At 42.6% G+C, this 13,286-nt stretch overlaps 1 protein-coding gene across 1 annotated transcript in view; it reads right to left on the reverse strand.

The window, feature by feature from the left end:
* The window catches only part of MYO1E (myosin IE), a 236,483-nt gene that overhangs the window by 130,018 nt on the left and 93,179 nt on the right, over nucleotides 1-13,286 (reverse strand). Inside the window, exon 2 of the mRNA XM_510448.8 lies at nucleotides 5,730-5,873. Coding sequence (XP_510448.2) covers nucleotides 5,730-5,873 — 144 coding nt within the window. The remainder of the gene's footprint in view (nucleotides 1-5,729; nucleotides 5,874-13,286) is intronic.

The raw sequence follows: 13,286 nt of genomic DNA on the forward strand, positions 1-13,286 counted from the left end.
CCTTCCTACGTTTTTGGTGTAAAAATATTCTTTCTTTTATGAAATGTGATGGCAGTACAACTTTCAAATTTTGTTTGTTTTTTGTTTTGCTGTTCTTTTTTTTTTTTTTTTTTTTTTGAGACGGAGTCTCAGTCTGCCACCTGGATGGAGTGCAGTGGTGTGATCTTGGCTCATTGCAAGCTCCGCCTCCCAGGTTCACACCATTCTCCTGCCTCAGCCTCCGGAGTAGCTGGGACTACAGGCACCCGCCACCACGCCCGGCTAATTTTTTACATTTTTAGTAGAGACGGAGTTTCACCTTGTTAGCCAGGATGATCTCGATCTCCTGACCTTGTGATCCGCCCGCCTTGGCCTCCCAAAGTGCTGGGATTACAGGCGTGAGCCACTGTGCCCAGCCTCAAATGTTTGTTTTTAATAGTCTTATTAGGCAATGCTAAGAGTTGAACTTTTAAAATCTTTTTTTTTTTTTTTTTTTTTTGAGGTGGAGTCTTGCTCTGTCACCAGGCCGGAGTGCAGTGGTGCAATCTCGGCTCACTGCAACCTCTGCCTCCCGGGTTCAAGCAATTCTCCTGCCTCAGCCTCCCGAGTAGCCGGGACTACAGGCATGCGCCACTACGCCCGGCTAATTTTTGTATTTATAGTAGAGACGGGGTTTCACCATGTTGGCCAAGATGGTCTCAATCTCCTGACCTCATGATCCACCTGCCTCAGCCTCCCAAAGTGCTGGGATTACAGGCATGAGCCACTGTGCCCAGCCGGTTAAAATCTATTTGAATAGTCAGTGAATTTCCCAAAACCACCTACACTGGTCGAGTGGACTTCCTTGGGTTCATCCCTGAGGTGGCACAGGGAGGTGAGTTGACTTCCCCAGAGTCACGTGGAGGATGGGTGGGCTGGAACTCGAAGCTTTGGCTCCAGCCCGGCGTCTGTCTTGCTATATAGCATGCTGCCCCTCCAGTGAACTGGATGCCAAGGGCCAGACCTCACTCGGAACAACTACGCTGCTTTGAAATCTAGTGGGTCTGGCACGAAAATCTGGACTCCTAATTCAAGGATTAAAAATGCCAAACACACCTGAGTGCGGTCTTTGAGTAAAAACAAGTTTGGAGAAAGTTGGACCGAATGAGCACAGAGTGCTTTGCGCAGGAACTCTTTTCGTCGGCCAAGTGGTCAGAAGTGCTCTCTCCCCACGCACAATAGAGAACACTGTAATGTTTTCCTCATAGATCTTACAATGTCATTGTAAAAAGTGTGGCAACATTGATGACAAACAGATGGCAAATTAAACCTTGTCATAGGACAAATAACTCAAAAATAGGGAGTTTTATTGGTAAACGATGTCAGCATTTTCTAAGTGGATTTTTTTTCCTAATGTAGAAGAAACGTGCATTCAGCCTGAATGCATTAACAATCGATCGCCCCAAATGCTGACTTTCAACACAAGACAATGTGCAGGAATTAGATATAGAAGGGATAAAGTGAGCAATTTTATAACTCAATGCGAAATCAAGTCTCTTCTCGTCTTAACAATTAAACATAGGAGAGGAAAAAACCCAACTCTTACTTATAGTAATGCCATTCTATTATAATATTCCCTTAACACTGAAGTGTTAAAGGATGCTTTTATCACTTAGCAGAGGAAGACTTGCAGCAGAGCCCCTGTATTATTTCACAAACATCCATCAAGCTCCCTCAAAGCTGAAAGCTATTCTGTGCTAATGATAGAAAGCACATTTATGCTGGGCTTCCCATATATTGAGTGGGTAGAGATTTCTAAAACATAAAGTCATTAGTGGTCAAGTAACTCATTTCCTTGGTAGAACACACGATTAGTCAGTCATCGATTCAAAGGCATTAATTCAAAGGCGCATAAACAGCCCTCTCTGTGTGAGTCATTTAAAAATTCTGTTGTCTGAATTTAAAAAGCAAGTCTTAACAGTCAACAAATTGTCAATGAATACTTAATACAACGCACCATGCCAAAAATTATGCAGAAAACCAAGAAATACATGAGGCAGGATGATGCCATTTTTGTTAAAATTAACAAGAAAGCACACATATATGCATGGCCATATGTGGTTAAACTGAAAGCTCTACACCAAGAGATTAATAAGAACTAACCTTTGGTGATGGGTTCTGGGTGACTTTGGTATTTTTTTTTTTTTTTCTTCACTGCATGGTATGAGCCATGTTAAATGAACCTACATTGCTTTAAAGGGTCTTTATATGCTGCTTTTTGAAGAAGATACACAAGACATAGTCCCTGCTTCTGGTGTTTTGGGAGTAAACAATCGTGATTGGGAGGAGTGAGGCCGCCTGGAGTTATGAAGGACTGACTACGGACATCATTTGTTTCTTTTTATACTCAGCTTACCAAAAAACCATATTTCCATCTTTATAATGCAGTAAGTCCAGCCCACATTCCAAGAACATTTCAAAATATAATTTGTACAACTACTACATTCAGCGGAAATGAAGACTTCTATGGGCTTGTCAATCCTCCATTTATAACGGTTTCCGTGGCAAAATGCATTTTAATTTCCAATAAACAAGTTTACAGTTGAATTTTTGGAAAATAACTCGGAAATATGGGAAGCACTTACACACCTGCCCTAGTGCATGGTAATAATGACTCATACTTACTGTTTACTTGCTGCATTCTTTATTTGGTTTCACCCTACAACAGCCTTATGTGGGAGATTTTATTATTACTCCCATTTTACAGGTACGGAAAGCCAGGCACAGAGGTCACAATACGTTTCGGTCACCAAATCTATGCAGAGCAAGGTTTGAAGCCAGACAGTCCAGATCCACATCCTGCCACCCAGCTCCTTCTAATCAATTATCTGCCAGTTTTCATGTGCTGTGGGTGCTGCACGTAAAAGTGATTAACATTTTTTGACGGTGTTAAGTCCGGATAAAGTAAGCATATTTCAGTATTTTGACCAAATAAAATAAAAACCTGCAACTGAACATAACTGTTTTTGTACAATTCAATTAAATGAAGCTGCTGGGCGCGGTGGCTCACGCCTGTAATCCCAGCACTTTGGGAGGCTGAGGTGGACAGATCATGAGGTGAAGAGATTGAGACCATCCCGGCCAACATGGTGAAACCCCATCTCTATTAAAAATACAAAAATTAGCTGGGCGTGGTGGTGCACGCCTGTAGTCCCAGCTACTCGGGAAGCTGAGGAAGGAGTGAATCTGGGAGGCGAAGGTTGCAATGAGCCAAGATTGCGCCAACTGCACTTCAGCCTGGCGAGAAAGCAAGACTCCATCTCAAAAAAAAAAGGAAGCCCTGCACAGGTATCTGGAGCAGAAGTCAGCAAATTTTTTTCTGCAAAGGGCCAGAAAGTAAATATTTGAGACTTTGCAGAGAGTCTGTTACAACTACTTAGCTCTGCCACCATAGTGTGAAAACAACCCTAAACAATAACTAAACAAATGAGCATGGCTGTGTTCCAACAAAACTGCTGTCCAAAAAATGGTGGTGAGTAAGATTTTGTCTGTCAGCCATAGGTCGCCACCCTGATCCAGAAGTTATATAAGTAAATAATAACGTAATGTATATTTCAAAATTGCTGAGTATAGATTTTAAATGTTTACACCACACACAATAAGTATGTGAAGTGATGGATATGTTAATTAGCTTGATTTTATTATTCCAAAATGTATATACATATTAAAACATCACATTGCCAGGCGCAGTGGCTCATACGTGTAGTCCTAGCACTTTAGAAGGCCGAGGCAGGTGGGTTGCTTGAGCTCAAGAGTTTGAGACCAGCCTGGGCAACATGGTGAAACCCTATCTCTACAAAAAATCAGCCAGGCATCGTGGTGTGTGCATGTAGTCCAGCTACTTGGGAGGCTGAGGTGGGAAGATCACCTGAGCCGGGGAGGCGGAGGTTGCAGTGAGCCGGGATCGTGCCACTGCACTCCAGCCTGGGTGACAGAGGGAGACCCTGTCTCAAAAAAAAAAAGAAAAGAAAAGAAAAAAGAAACAAAAATCACATTATATCCCACAACTATATACAATTACTATTTGTCATTTAAAAATACAATAAATTCACTTTTTTTTTTTGGAGACAGAGTCTTGCTCTGTCACCCAGGCTGAAGTGCAGTGGTGCGATTTTGGCTTGCTGCAATCTCTGCCTCCCAAACTTAAGCAATTCTCCTGCCTCAACCTCCCAAGTTACAAGTTATGCCTTGTAACTGGGATTACAAGGCATATGCCACCATACCCCGCTAATTTTGCATTTTTAGTAGAGGTAGGGTTTCACCATGTTGGCCAGCCTGGTCTCAAACTCCTGACCTCAAGTGATCCACCCGCCTCTGCCTCCCAAAGTGCTATAAAAAGAAAATAAATGTTTTAAATGATGCAATTATAATGTAGCCAATAAATCCAACTATATCTGTTAATCCTTGAAAACAGAGCTTCAGAGGTTTAACTACAGATATTGGTAAAATTCCCTTATAGTAAATAAGAAACAGCAGAGTACTGGTCAGAATGGTCCAAATGCCTTGGAATAATGCTGTTAATTATTTAACAGTATTGTTTGTTAAATACCTGATAAGTTGAACCCGACCCCCCAGAACTTACCAGTGATGGGATAGGCAGCCGCTGCAAAAGTTATTACTGCAAAGGTTCCCATGCTTTTAGCTAATAGTCAAAAAACCAGTTTAAGTAATCATAATAAGCCACTGATGTGAAAACTATTCTTCCCCAAGCTTTTTGGGTAAAAATCTAAGATGTATATTACATCAGAAGCAAAGACTCTACTTTTTAATAAGTCATCCATGATACCATACTTTCAGAAGGCACTATTGGCATCAAAGTTAAACTTTTTGGTACTATTATACAGATTTCACACGGAGTTTTGCATGTCCATGACTAACTCTCAATAGTTCCACCAGGATATCTTTACATAGTTGCATCAAACAAAACTCCTATAGAACTTAAGCAAGTATCACAGTTCCCTGTTGATAATGAAGTCAACCCATATTTGAATCAAATTTCCATTCTGCATTTTTTAAAGCCCCATAAAAAATGGCATCTGGCAAGCTAAAATTGAAACATAAAGAACAACTGAAGAACGTCAAGCATTTTCAATAGTCGATCTTCACTTCTCACATTTCCTTTAGTAAACATTAAAATGCAGAAAAACTGGCAACATTTTTAAGTCTTTTAAGTGCAGACTCAAATGTCTCTGCTTTGCAGTCAGGATGCATTATTGATAGAACTCTTTGCAAACCAGGACTTCCTCTAGGAAGAGCAGAGGTTTTAGATACCACGTGCATGACTAGAGCATGTCAAAGGGACGATATTATAGATTAAAGTAGATGAATACTGGCTGCATCTTTACTGTGTGAAATGCCAGGAGAATAACCGGGCATCATCTTTGCCCTTTGCACAGCCTGAACCAAGTGATATAAACATACAAAACCTCATTCTGAAACGGTGAAAACAATGTGAGCACACAGCATCTGTTCGGACTTTCAGATAGCTCTTCTCAAGCCAGGAATAAAGCCACAAGTTCAGTTTTTATTTTTATTTTTTATAACAGAGATGGGGTCTCCCTGTGTTGCCAGGATGGTCTGGAACTCCTGCCTTAGCCTTCCAAAGTGCTGAGATTACACACGTGAGCCACTGCACCCAGCAAAAAGCCACAATTTAACTGTGGACACTGTAATATCACTTAGAAATGTCCAAAGCAGCCGATAAAGGATACAAAAATGTAGTCATCCATGTATCTCTTCTTCAGATTCTCCACGATGGAGTTCTCTGTGATCTTGGACAGTAGCACCATGTCGTCCACACCACTGTGCTTGACATTGTGGCTTTGCCAGTGGTACTGGTAGACACCTTTGCTTCCCTGGGAACATAAAACATACAATTACTAGGATAGTTTGTTTTCCCCTGTAGTAACAAAGACAAAATGCTGTTAATTTCCCAAATATTCTTAAAATAAAATGTAGCAGAAAGAGCAGTGCAGAGAAAGATTCTGCAATCGATAAGATGAGGATTCAAGTTCCAGCTTTGCTACCTACAGACTAAGTAAAGTGGGGAAAAGCTACCTAAGCTCATGTGTCCCTGAAGTGACACAAAGTGACTTCTCTTTTCTCATTTGTAAAATGGGAGACAGACCCATTTCACAACGTTGCTGTAAGGATTAAATAAAATAATATGTGTGAAGTGCTAAACAGTGTCAGGAATACAGCACAACACACGGTCGATAGTCTCGGATGAGACTATCCTTCAACCATACTGTTGTGTTGAATTTGTCGGTGAAAATAAGCAATGACATAGAAACTTTCTAGTCTCGTTTTGCAAACTACATGACAGAATCCAGAAATGGAAAGAATATGTATCACACAAAGGCTATGTCACACGGTCATAATTTCTCAAGTCATCTAAATTACTTTCCCTTCATAAACTTATCACTGTCATATGTGTAATACTGGCTTTCCATATTCAAAAGATAGGCTACATTTTTATGACTGATTACTGCTCCAGTAACGAGGATGTGGACAGGACAGATGAAACGAGATCACGGAACATGCCCAGGAGGGGAAGGCCTCATCCCCGCATGGCCCCCTTGGGTAGATGAAGCTGTGGCCCTCATCTACGTCTGGGATTTTTCAGCTTCACACCAGGGGCGGCCTCTGAACACTCTGTGGGCTGCAGGGCTTCCTTTCATTTGGCATTTCTGTAGTGGGGTCCCCCATGTGTTCAGCTATGTGACAAGTTCTTATGGCACACTTGGGGAGCTTAAAGTCCTATGAAGACACCTAGATAATGATGGAACAAAGTGACTCATGAGCACTTGGGGAGCTGAGCACTTGGGCAGTTCAAAGTCCCTTGAAGGACACCTAGATAATGATGGAATAAAGTGATTCATGCGTCAATAACAGTCAACATAAACACACACAAAATGGGTGTTCCAGGAGTGGAGGTTAGGCCACTTTGTCCTGGGAGAGGCAGAAGAAATGACTTCCCAGAAAAGGAGCCATTTGAAGTAGGTCTAAGATATTTAGAATTTGCCGGAGGAGACCAGAGGAGGAAGGACATTCATTATAATCTATGCCGGAGGAGACCAGAGGAAGGACATTCATTATAATCTACACTTATCAGCAAAAAAGCTAATAAATATGAAGTAATGGCAAATATTACATGACAATATTGGAAGATCCCCCCTTACCTTCAAATGCTTGCATTCTACTGGGAGTGTCGCCAGTGGGTAAGTGCAGTGGGCACTGCACTGGGTGAGACTCGCCCCTGCCCCCTCCCTGCTCACTGCTCGGGGGACTTCGAATGAAGAAGAGAAAAATTCTAAATAAAGGTATCTAGAAAGGCCAACTGCTCAGACATCAAAACTAGGATGAAAAAAGGGAAAAGGAGGCTTTTTGAGAGGAGAAGATGACAAGAAACAAGATGGAAGCCATTCCAAATTTTATTTTAAAAATTTATTAAATGGTTTACTTTTTTTTCGATGGGAAACACAGATCCTTTGCTAAGAGCAAGTTCTAAGAAGCTCTGGGAAAAACCATCTTTTAAAATCAGCCAAGAAGGAGCTACCACAGGAAAAGTGTACAGTGTCATGGGCTCCTGCTCTGGAAAGGGATTCTGGAAGGCCTGCCACCCATGCTGTCTTGCAGAAGGAAACTCTCTATATCTGGCATTCTCAGAACCACATACAGCATCAATTCTACAAAATTACCTCAGACCTCACCACTCCTTCTTCCTCTTGTGGCAAAGCAGAAAGAGAAAAAAGCACTGGCCACAGCATGACTCACTAGATTTCCATTGAATGCCCATGGTCTACTTCCAGCCAGATAATTCCCAGTGATTCCTCCTCTCCTCACCTCCCCACCTTTTCCAGCTTTCAGGGCACCCACGGTTACTCTGCACAGAAAACTAGGGTCCCAGAGTAACCAACCTGCAGATTGGTTGGTTGGTTTTTAACCCCCATAGACATCTAAAAATGGAAGCAGAGTTGAATAAAACACAAGGGCTGTTAATAAGTACTTATTCAACTTCTATAAAGGACAAGAAACAGAGAAGCTCTGTCATGGTGCGTATGTTTGTATTGATCCGAAGAAACTGCCTTCCTAGCGTAACCCAAGTTTGTCTCAGTATCAAACCCATTGGTCTTTCTCTGTCTCACTGCACAGAGACACATTCCTGACTGCCCCACCTCAGAGGCTGTTTCCTCCTTTTTCTCATGGTAGTTATTTCCTAGCAGAAAAGCACTCACGGTAGAGTTCATTGATTCTCATAGTTCCAAATATCACTCGATACTGAAGATTCCTAGCCCCAGTCTCTAATGCTCAAAGAGGACTCATTTTCCAGTCTGCTATCTATATAACAAGGTGACAGTGGTTACAATATGCAAAGGAATTAGTTATTTGATTTGTGGAGGGTGTTCTACTTACTACTGCAAGCAATCCCAGGAGAGAGGGGTTAACATTCCCATGCCATATAGGAGGAAACTGAGATCTCCCGACTAGTAAGTAGCAAAAGCCAAGATGTGAACCGAAGATTCAATGACTATGGACGCATCCAAACGTGGTTTCTTCACAGTCTCATACATGAATGACTGACTTATTGGATATTTCTACCCGTTAAGTTTAACATGACAACGGAATGACAGACTGTCTCCAAAATCAAATGTATCATTAAAAAGACATACAATTTTTATTCATGACCACCTCCTCTTAGCATTAGAGACTAAAACACCAAAGTTATTTTTGATTTGATACGTTTTTTATATCCAATAGGTCACATATCAGTTTCTGTATCTCTCTCTCCCTCTCCCTCTCTCTCTTCCGCCCTCCCTCCCTGTCTCCCTTCCCCATCTCTCCCTCCCTCTGCCAGGCAATTATAGTTACATATGTGAACTCATTCAACCTTCACAACCATCCCTCCATACTACGTATTACTATCTCTATTTTACTGCTGAAAAAACTGTAAACTGCCCAAGGTTTTCTAATGGTAACTTCTGTCTTTAGTGACCACTCCTCACTATGCGTTTCTTCTCCCCACTCCCCTAAAAACCCACCCAGATGAGGCAAAGGGAGAGAGTAAAGAACCTGGAGGTGGGAGCAACGCAGAGCCTTTGGGAGAACCTGACCTGCCCAGATCGTCAAGGACAAGGTGGATCAATGAAGGCTGGGCGAGGGCTGAGCTGGGAAGCTTTAGCAGAGGGTGATATGGTTATCAGGAAAGCTGGAAACCAAACATGGATGTGCAGACCCTCAGCCCAGCCAGGGAAGCTGAAAAGTTCCCCACAGTGAAACAAAAACCATTTTCTGTTGCTGGGTAGGGGACAACAGAATTTACTACTAGTGTGACTTGTCCAGAGGCACACAGCCTCTGCACACAGCCGCTGAATCCCAGGAGTTACATGGGCGGTGTGGTGGGGCATTGTTACCACGCACTATCCTACGCTCTAGGGAGCAGAGGCTGAAAGTTGTTCTAAGACACAAACTACCGCCCTAGAATTGTGAGAATATGCAATAGGGCTCTGGAGCAACTAACCCTTCGCACCCGTTTTGCCCCTCATTTCTTCCTCTACCCCTGCTGAGAGGCGGGGGCAGGTTTGGCTGCCATGTGTGCTGGGAGAGGGGCAGCAGAGATGGTTCCTCATCAGTGTGAGGGCAGCCATTCTCTTCAGAGGGCAAAGGCATTGTTTATTGGGCTACTACTTCATGACTCTCAGGCGAGCTTCATTTTTGAGTAATTCCCTTTTGCTTCCCCTACTAAAAATGGTACCATTTTAAACAGGTGGATACTCAGCAAGGTATTGCATTTTACAGCAGCCCCTGGTGAGCGCAGCACACTGTACAAAGGGAGGAGGGCAGTGGCGGGCGTGCCAGCTACGACATGAACGTAATAATAACAATAATGAAAAGTTACTCTTATCCCTGACACTTCCTACAAATTATGACGGAGAAATTTCCATTAGATAGAGATTGAGTGCAGACACTCTCAGATCCACATTCCGTTTCTAAGGATGACGTAGTTTATTAAAAAGCAGTTGATTCATGTGCAAGTTCTGGAAAGTAGGGTACGCCCCTATCCACATAATAGCCTGGTTTGTTGCTAACATTTAAGAGGTGGAACCCAAACACCAGAGTCCCTCACACACAGGAAGAACTCGGCCTTGAGGCTGGGAACCTCAGATGGGTGATTCCCTGACTGATTTTTTCAAAGGTGGAACCTCACTGACTGGTGTCTGTTTACCAGGGCGGGGACCAGGAAGAGCAAAGGTGAGTCAGCATACACAGGAAGGATTATTCTCTCCTGAAAGTCCACCTTCATTGCCCAGGAGACAGCCCCAGGGTAGGCCTGGCCCCACACAGCAGCGGTTCTGCAAACACTTCATTAGTGTCCCAGGGAGCACTGTTCTTTGATGCATCTGGGAGAAAGGAGGAGTTACCCATATACTGGGTAACCACTATCTTCAAATGCCTTCAAATGCCCAGAAAAGGGAGACAATTAAGTGTGTTGTGTAAATACAACAAGGCCCCCCACCCCGTACAGGGCAGTGGGGAGGAGGTGACCATCAATACTTCTACAAACTTCTACAAAGAGTATAGTGCACAGTATTTTTAGGTAGCAATTTAGAAATCGGTATTGAAATTTTAGACACACAGACCAATATATAAACATAGTTAACTAAATAAAAATCAAAGTCTGGGCCAGGCGCGGTGGCTCATACCTGTAATTCCAGAACTTTGGGAGGCCAAGGTGGGTGGATCACAAGCTCAAGAGATCAAGACCATCCCAGCCAACATAGTGAAACCGTTTCTACTAAAAATACAAAATTTAGCTGGGCATGGTGGCATGAGCCTGTAGTCCCGGCTACTCGGGAGGCTGAGGCAGGAGAATTGCTTGAACCCAGGAGGCGGAGGTTGCAGTGAGCTGAGATCGGGCCACTGCACTCCAGCCTGGCAACACAGCAAGACTCCATCCCCCCCCCCAAAAAAAAAACAACAACAAAAAAACATCAAAGCCTCATCCTCTTTGAGCCAGCAACTGTATTTTTTAGGAAATTACCTCAAGATACACCTGCAAAAGATACATGTGCAAGGTTGTTCACTGTAGCAAAGTTTGTAATAGGGAAACAGAAGCATCATTAAGGGACTGATTAGAATACAGAATGCTCTGCAAAGGAGTACTTTGCAGTCATTAAAGGAACTTGCATGTCCTGATATGGAAAGAGCTTGAAGATACTGTTTCATTGAAAGAGTAGTCAATATGTGGAATACATATGGAATTATTGAATTTGTGTAATTTTTTTAAAACGGCATGTGTGCTATAATTGTTTTGTTGGTACTTTTGGGGAGAAGACCTGGAGTTTTAGGAGAAATGTAACCTTTATTTTCCATTTTAGACCTTTCTGTACAGTTTATATTTTTTAATCATATGCATGTGTTAGTAAAATCTTAAAATAAATAGAAACATCAATATAATTGAGCATTTTCTGGGTTGCTGTTGGGCACTGACCAGGCTCTCAAAGTCAAAAGCCAGGACTGTCCTAAGACTGGATTCTATGCTAAGTCCAGGTTTGAAAGGTGATTGGAAGACGCTGTGTGGACAGTAAGATAGTATCATGTCTGAGCCATTTAGTTGGCCCATGAGCACAACAGGACAGCAGATCTGATTTCAGAAAACCTGGGACTAGAATGCCCCCAGTGTTATAAGCAGATCACCCTGAGAAGCAGATAAACCATATTCTTACGGTGAACAATGGACAATGGGTAACACTCTGGCCTGCAGTCAAACTGAGCTTGTTTTGTAATGGGATTTTTCTGTCTCCGTGAGTAATAACAGGAAAGGGACTACCTATTACACTTTGATCTTTTAATTTTAAGACATTCTGGAATTCCACCTTTTACATTTCTGCCATTTTACTGGACTGAAACATTTATTTCCATTGCAAATGATGAAAAATCAACCAAAAATATTTGTCTGTCTGCTACTGGGCTTGCAAACTGGTCTACAAACCAGCATTGGGCTTGCACTTTATTTCAACTTTATGAAATTTAAACCCCTAATATTTTGGTGATGGGAAGATGTGTCTCTGAAGCAAGTATGTGTGTGCTGGACTTCAGTGCACAGAGTACAACATGAGGCAAAAGTGTTCCTGAAACAGTGCATGGGGGACAGGGTAGTCAGTAGCCAACAAACCACTCTCAACCCCTTACACCCCTAGATAATTGGAACATTTACTGAAACCAGAAATACATGCCAATGCTTTTTACATAATTATCTCATTTAATTCTCACCACACTTGGAAGACACAAGTATTATAATTTCTGCACTATTTTACAAATGGAGAAACTGAAGCTTGGGGTCATAATGTACCATGTTGCCTCTGCTTGCAGTGGGTGGAAAAGTGCACTGAGGGGTTGGCACGTGAGGCTCGGGGCAGGGAATACTCAATGAATATGGAGTATGTGCTTATTCATAAAGTTTCATCCATTTAAATATATGTGACCATACCACAGATTCATTATTTGTGTAGCATTTTCACATATGTGGTCTCCTTTCATTCCTGAGACCTGACACAGGGATTTCTGACTTCCTTTTCTCTGCTCTTTCTGCGATACCAAAGCTCACTTCCAATATCATCGTTAAGTCCAAGTGTAGACACAGGCTCCAGGTCTACTGTGGGTCCAGTGATCTCTTAGTCGGTGGTGCCTGGAATCAACCTTCCTAGAAGAGTTGGCCCCCAATGGAGAAGTGTTCCACCACTAGAGCAAACATATAATGTATCATTCAGCCCGGGACACTTTTGATGCAGAAGAGAGTGTTGTTAATAATAAAGCTGGAGGAAGGCGCATAAACTGGGACTGTCTCAGGCTGCTAGGTTGTATCTGTGACCAACTTGATCTCAAAAAAGCCAAGGACAACTCTCAAAGACTAGCCCTCCCAGCCAAGACCCTGTGCCACTTAGCCATAGGGTGTCACACAAATCAGTCAACCTCTTGGAGCCTGTCCCCTCCTCAGCAAAAAGGGGTTCATAACACTACACTACCCCCTGGGCCACTGGGAAGATCAAATAAGACTGACCATCAAACCACCCACAATCCTTTTAGGGGTAGAGTTGGTTTTACATGATGACATGATCCAGTGCATGGAAGGTGCACACCAAGCTAGCAACATTGGTTGAATGGGTTAGAATGGGGAGGGAAAAAAAAGGTTTGTTAAAAATAACAAGGGATGGTAAGGAGCTCCAATTTTGTTTTGATTGAACATACGATAGTATTTATACGCACTA

This window comes from Pan troglodytes, chromosome 16 (genome assembly GCF_028858775.2).
Source record: "Pan troglodytes isolate AG18354 chromosome 16, NHGRI_mPanTro3-v2.0_pri, whole genome shotgun sequence".
Classification (NCBI taxonomy): domain Eukaryota; kingdom Metazoa; phylum Chordata; class Mammalia; order Primates; family Hominidae; genus Pan; species Pan troglodytes.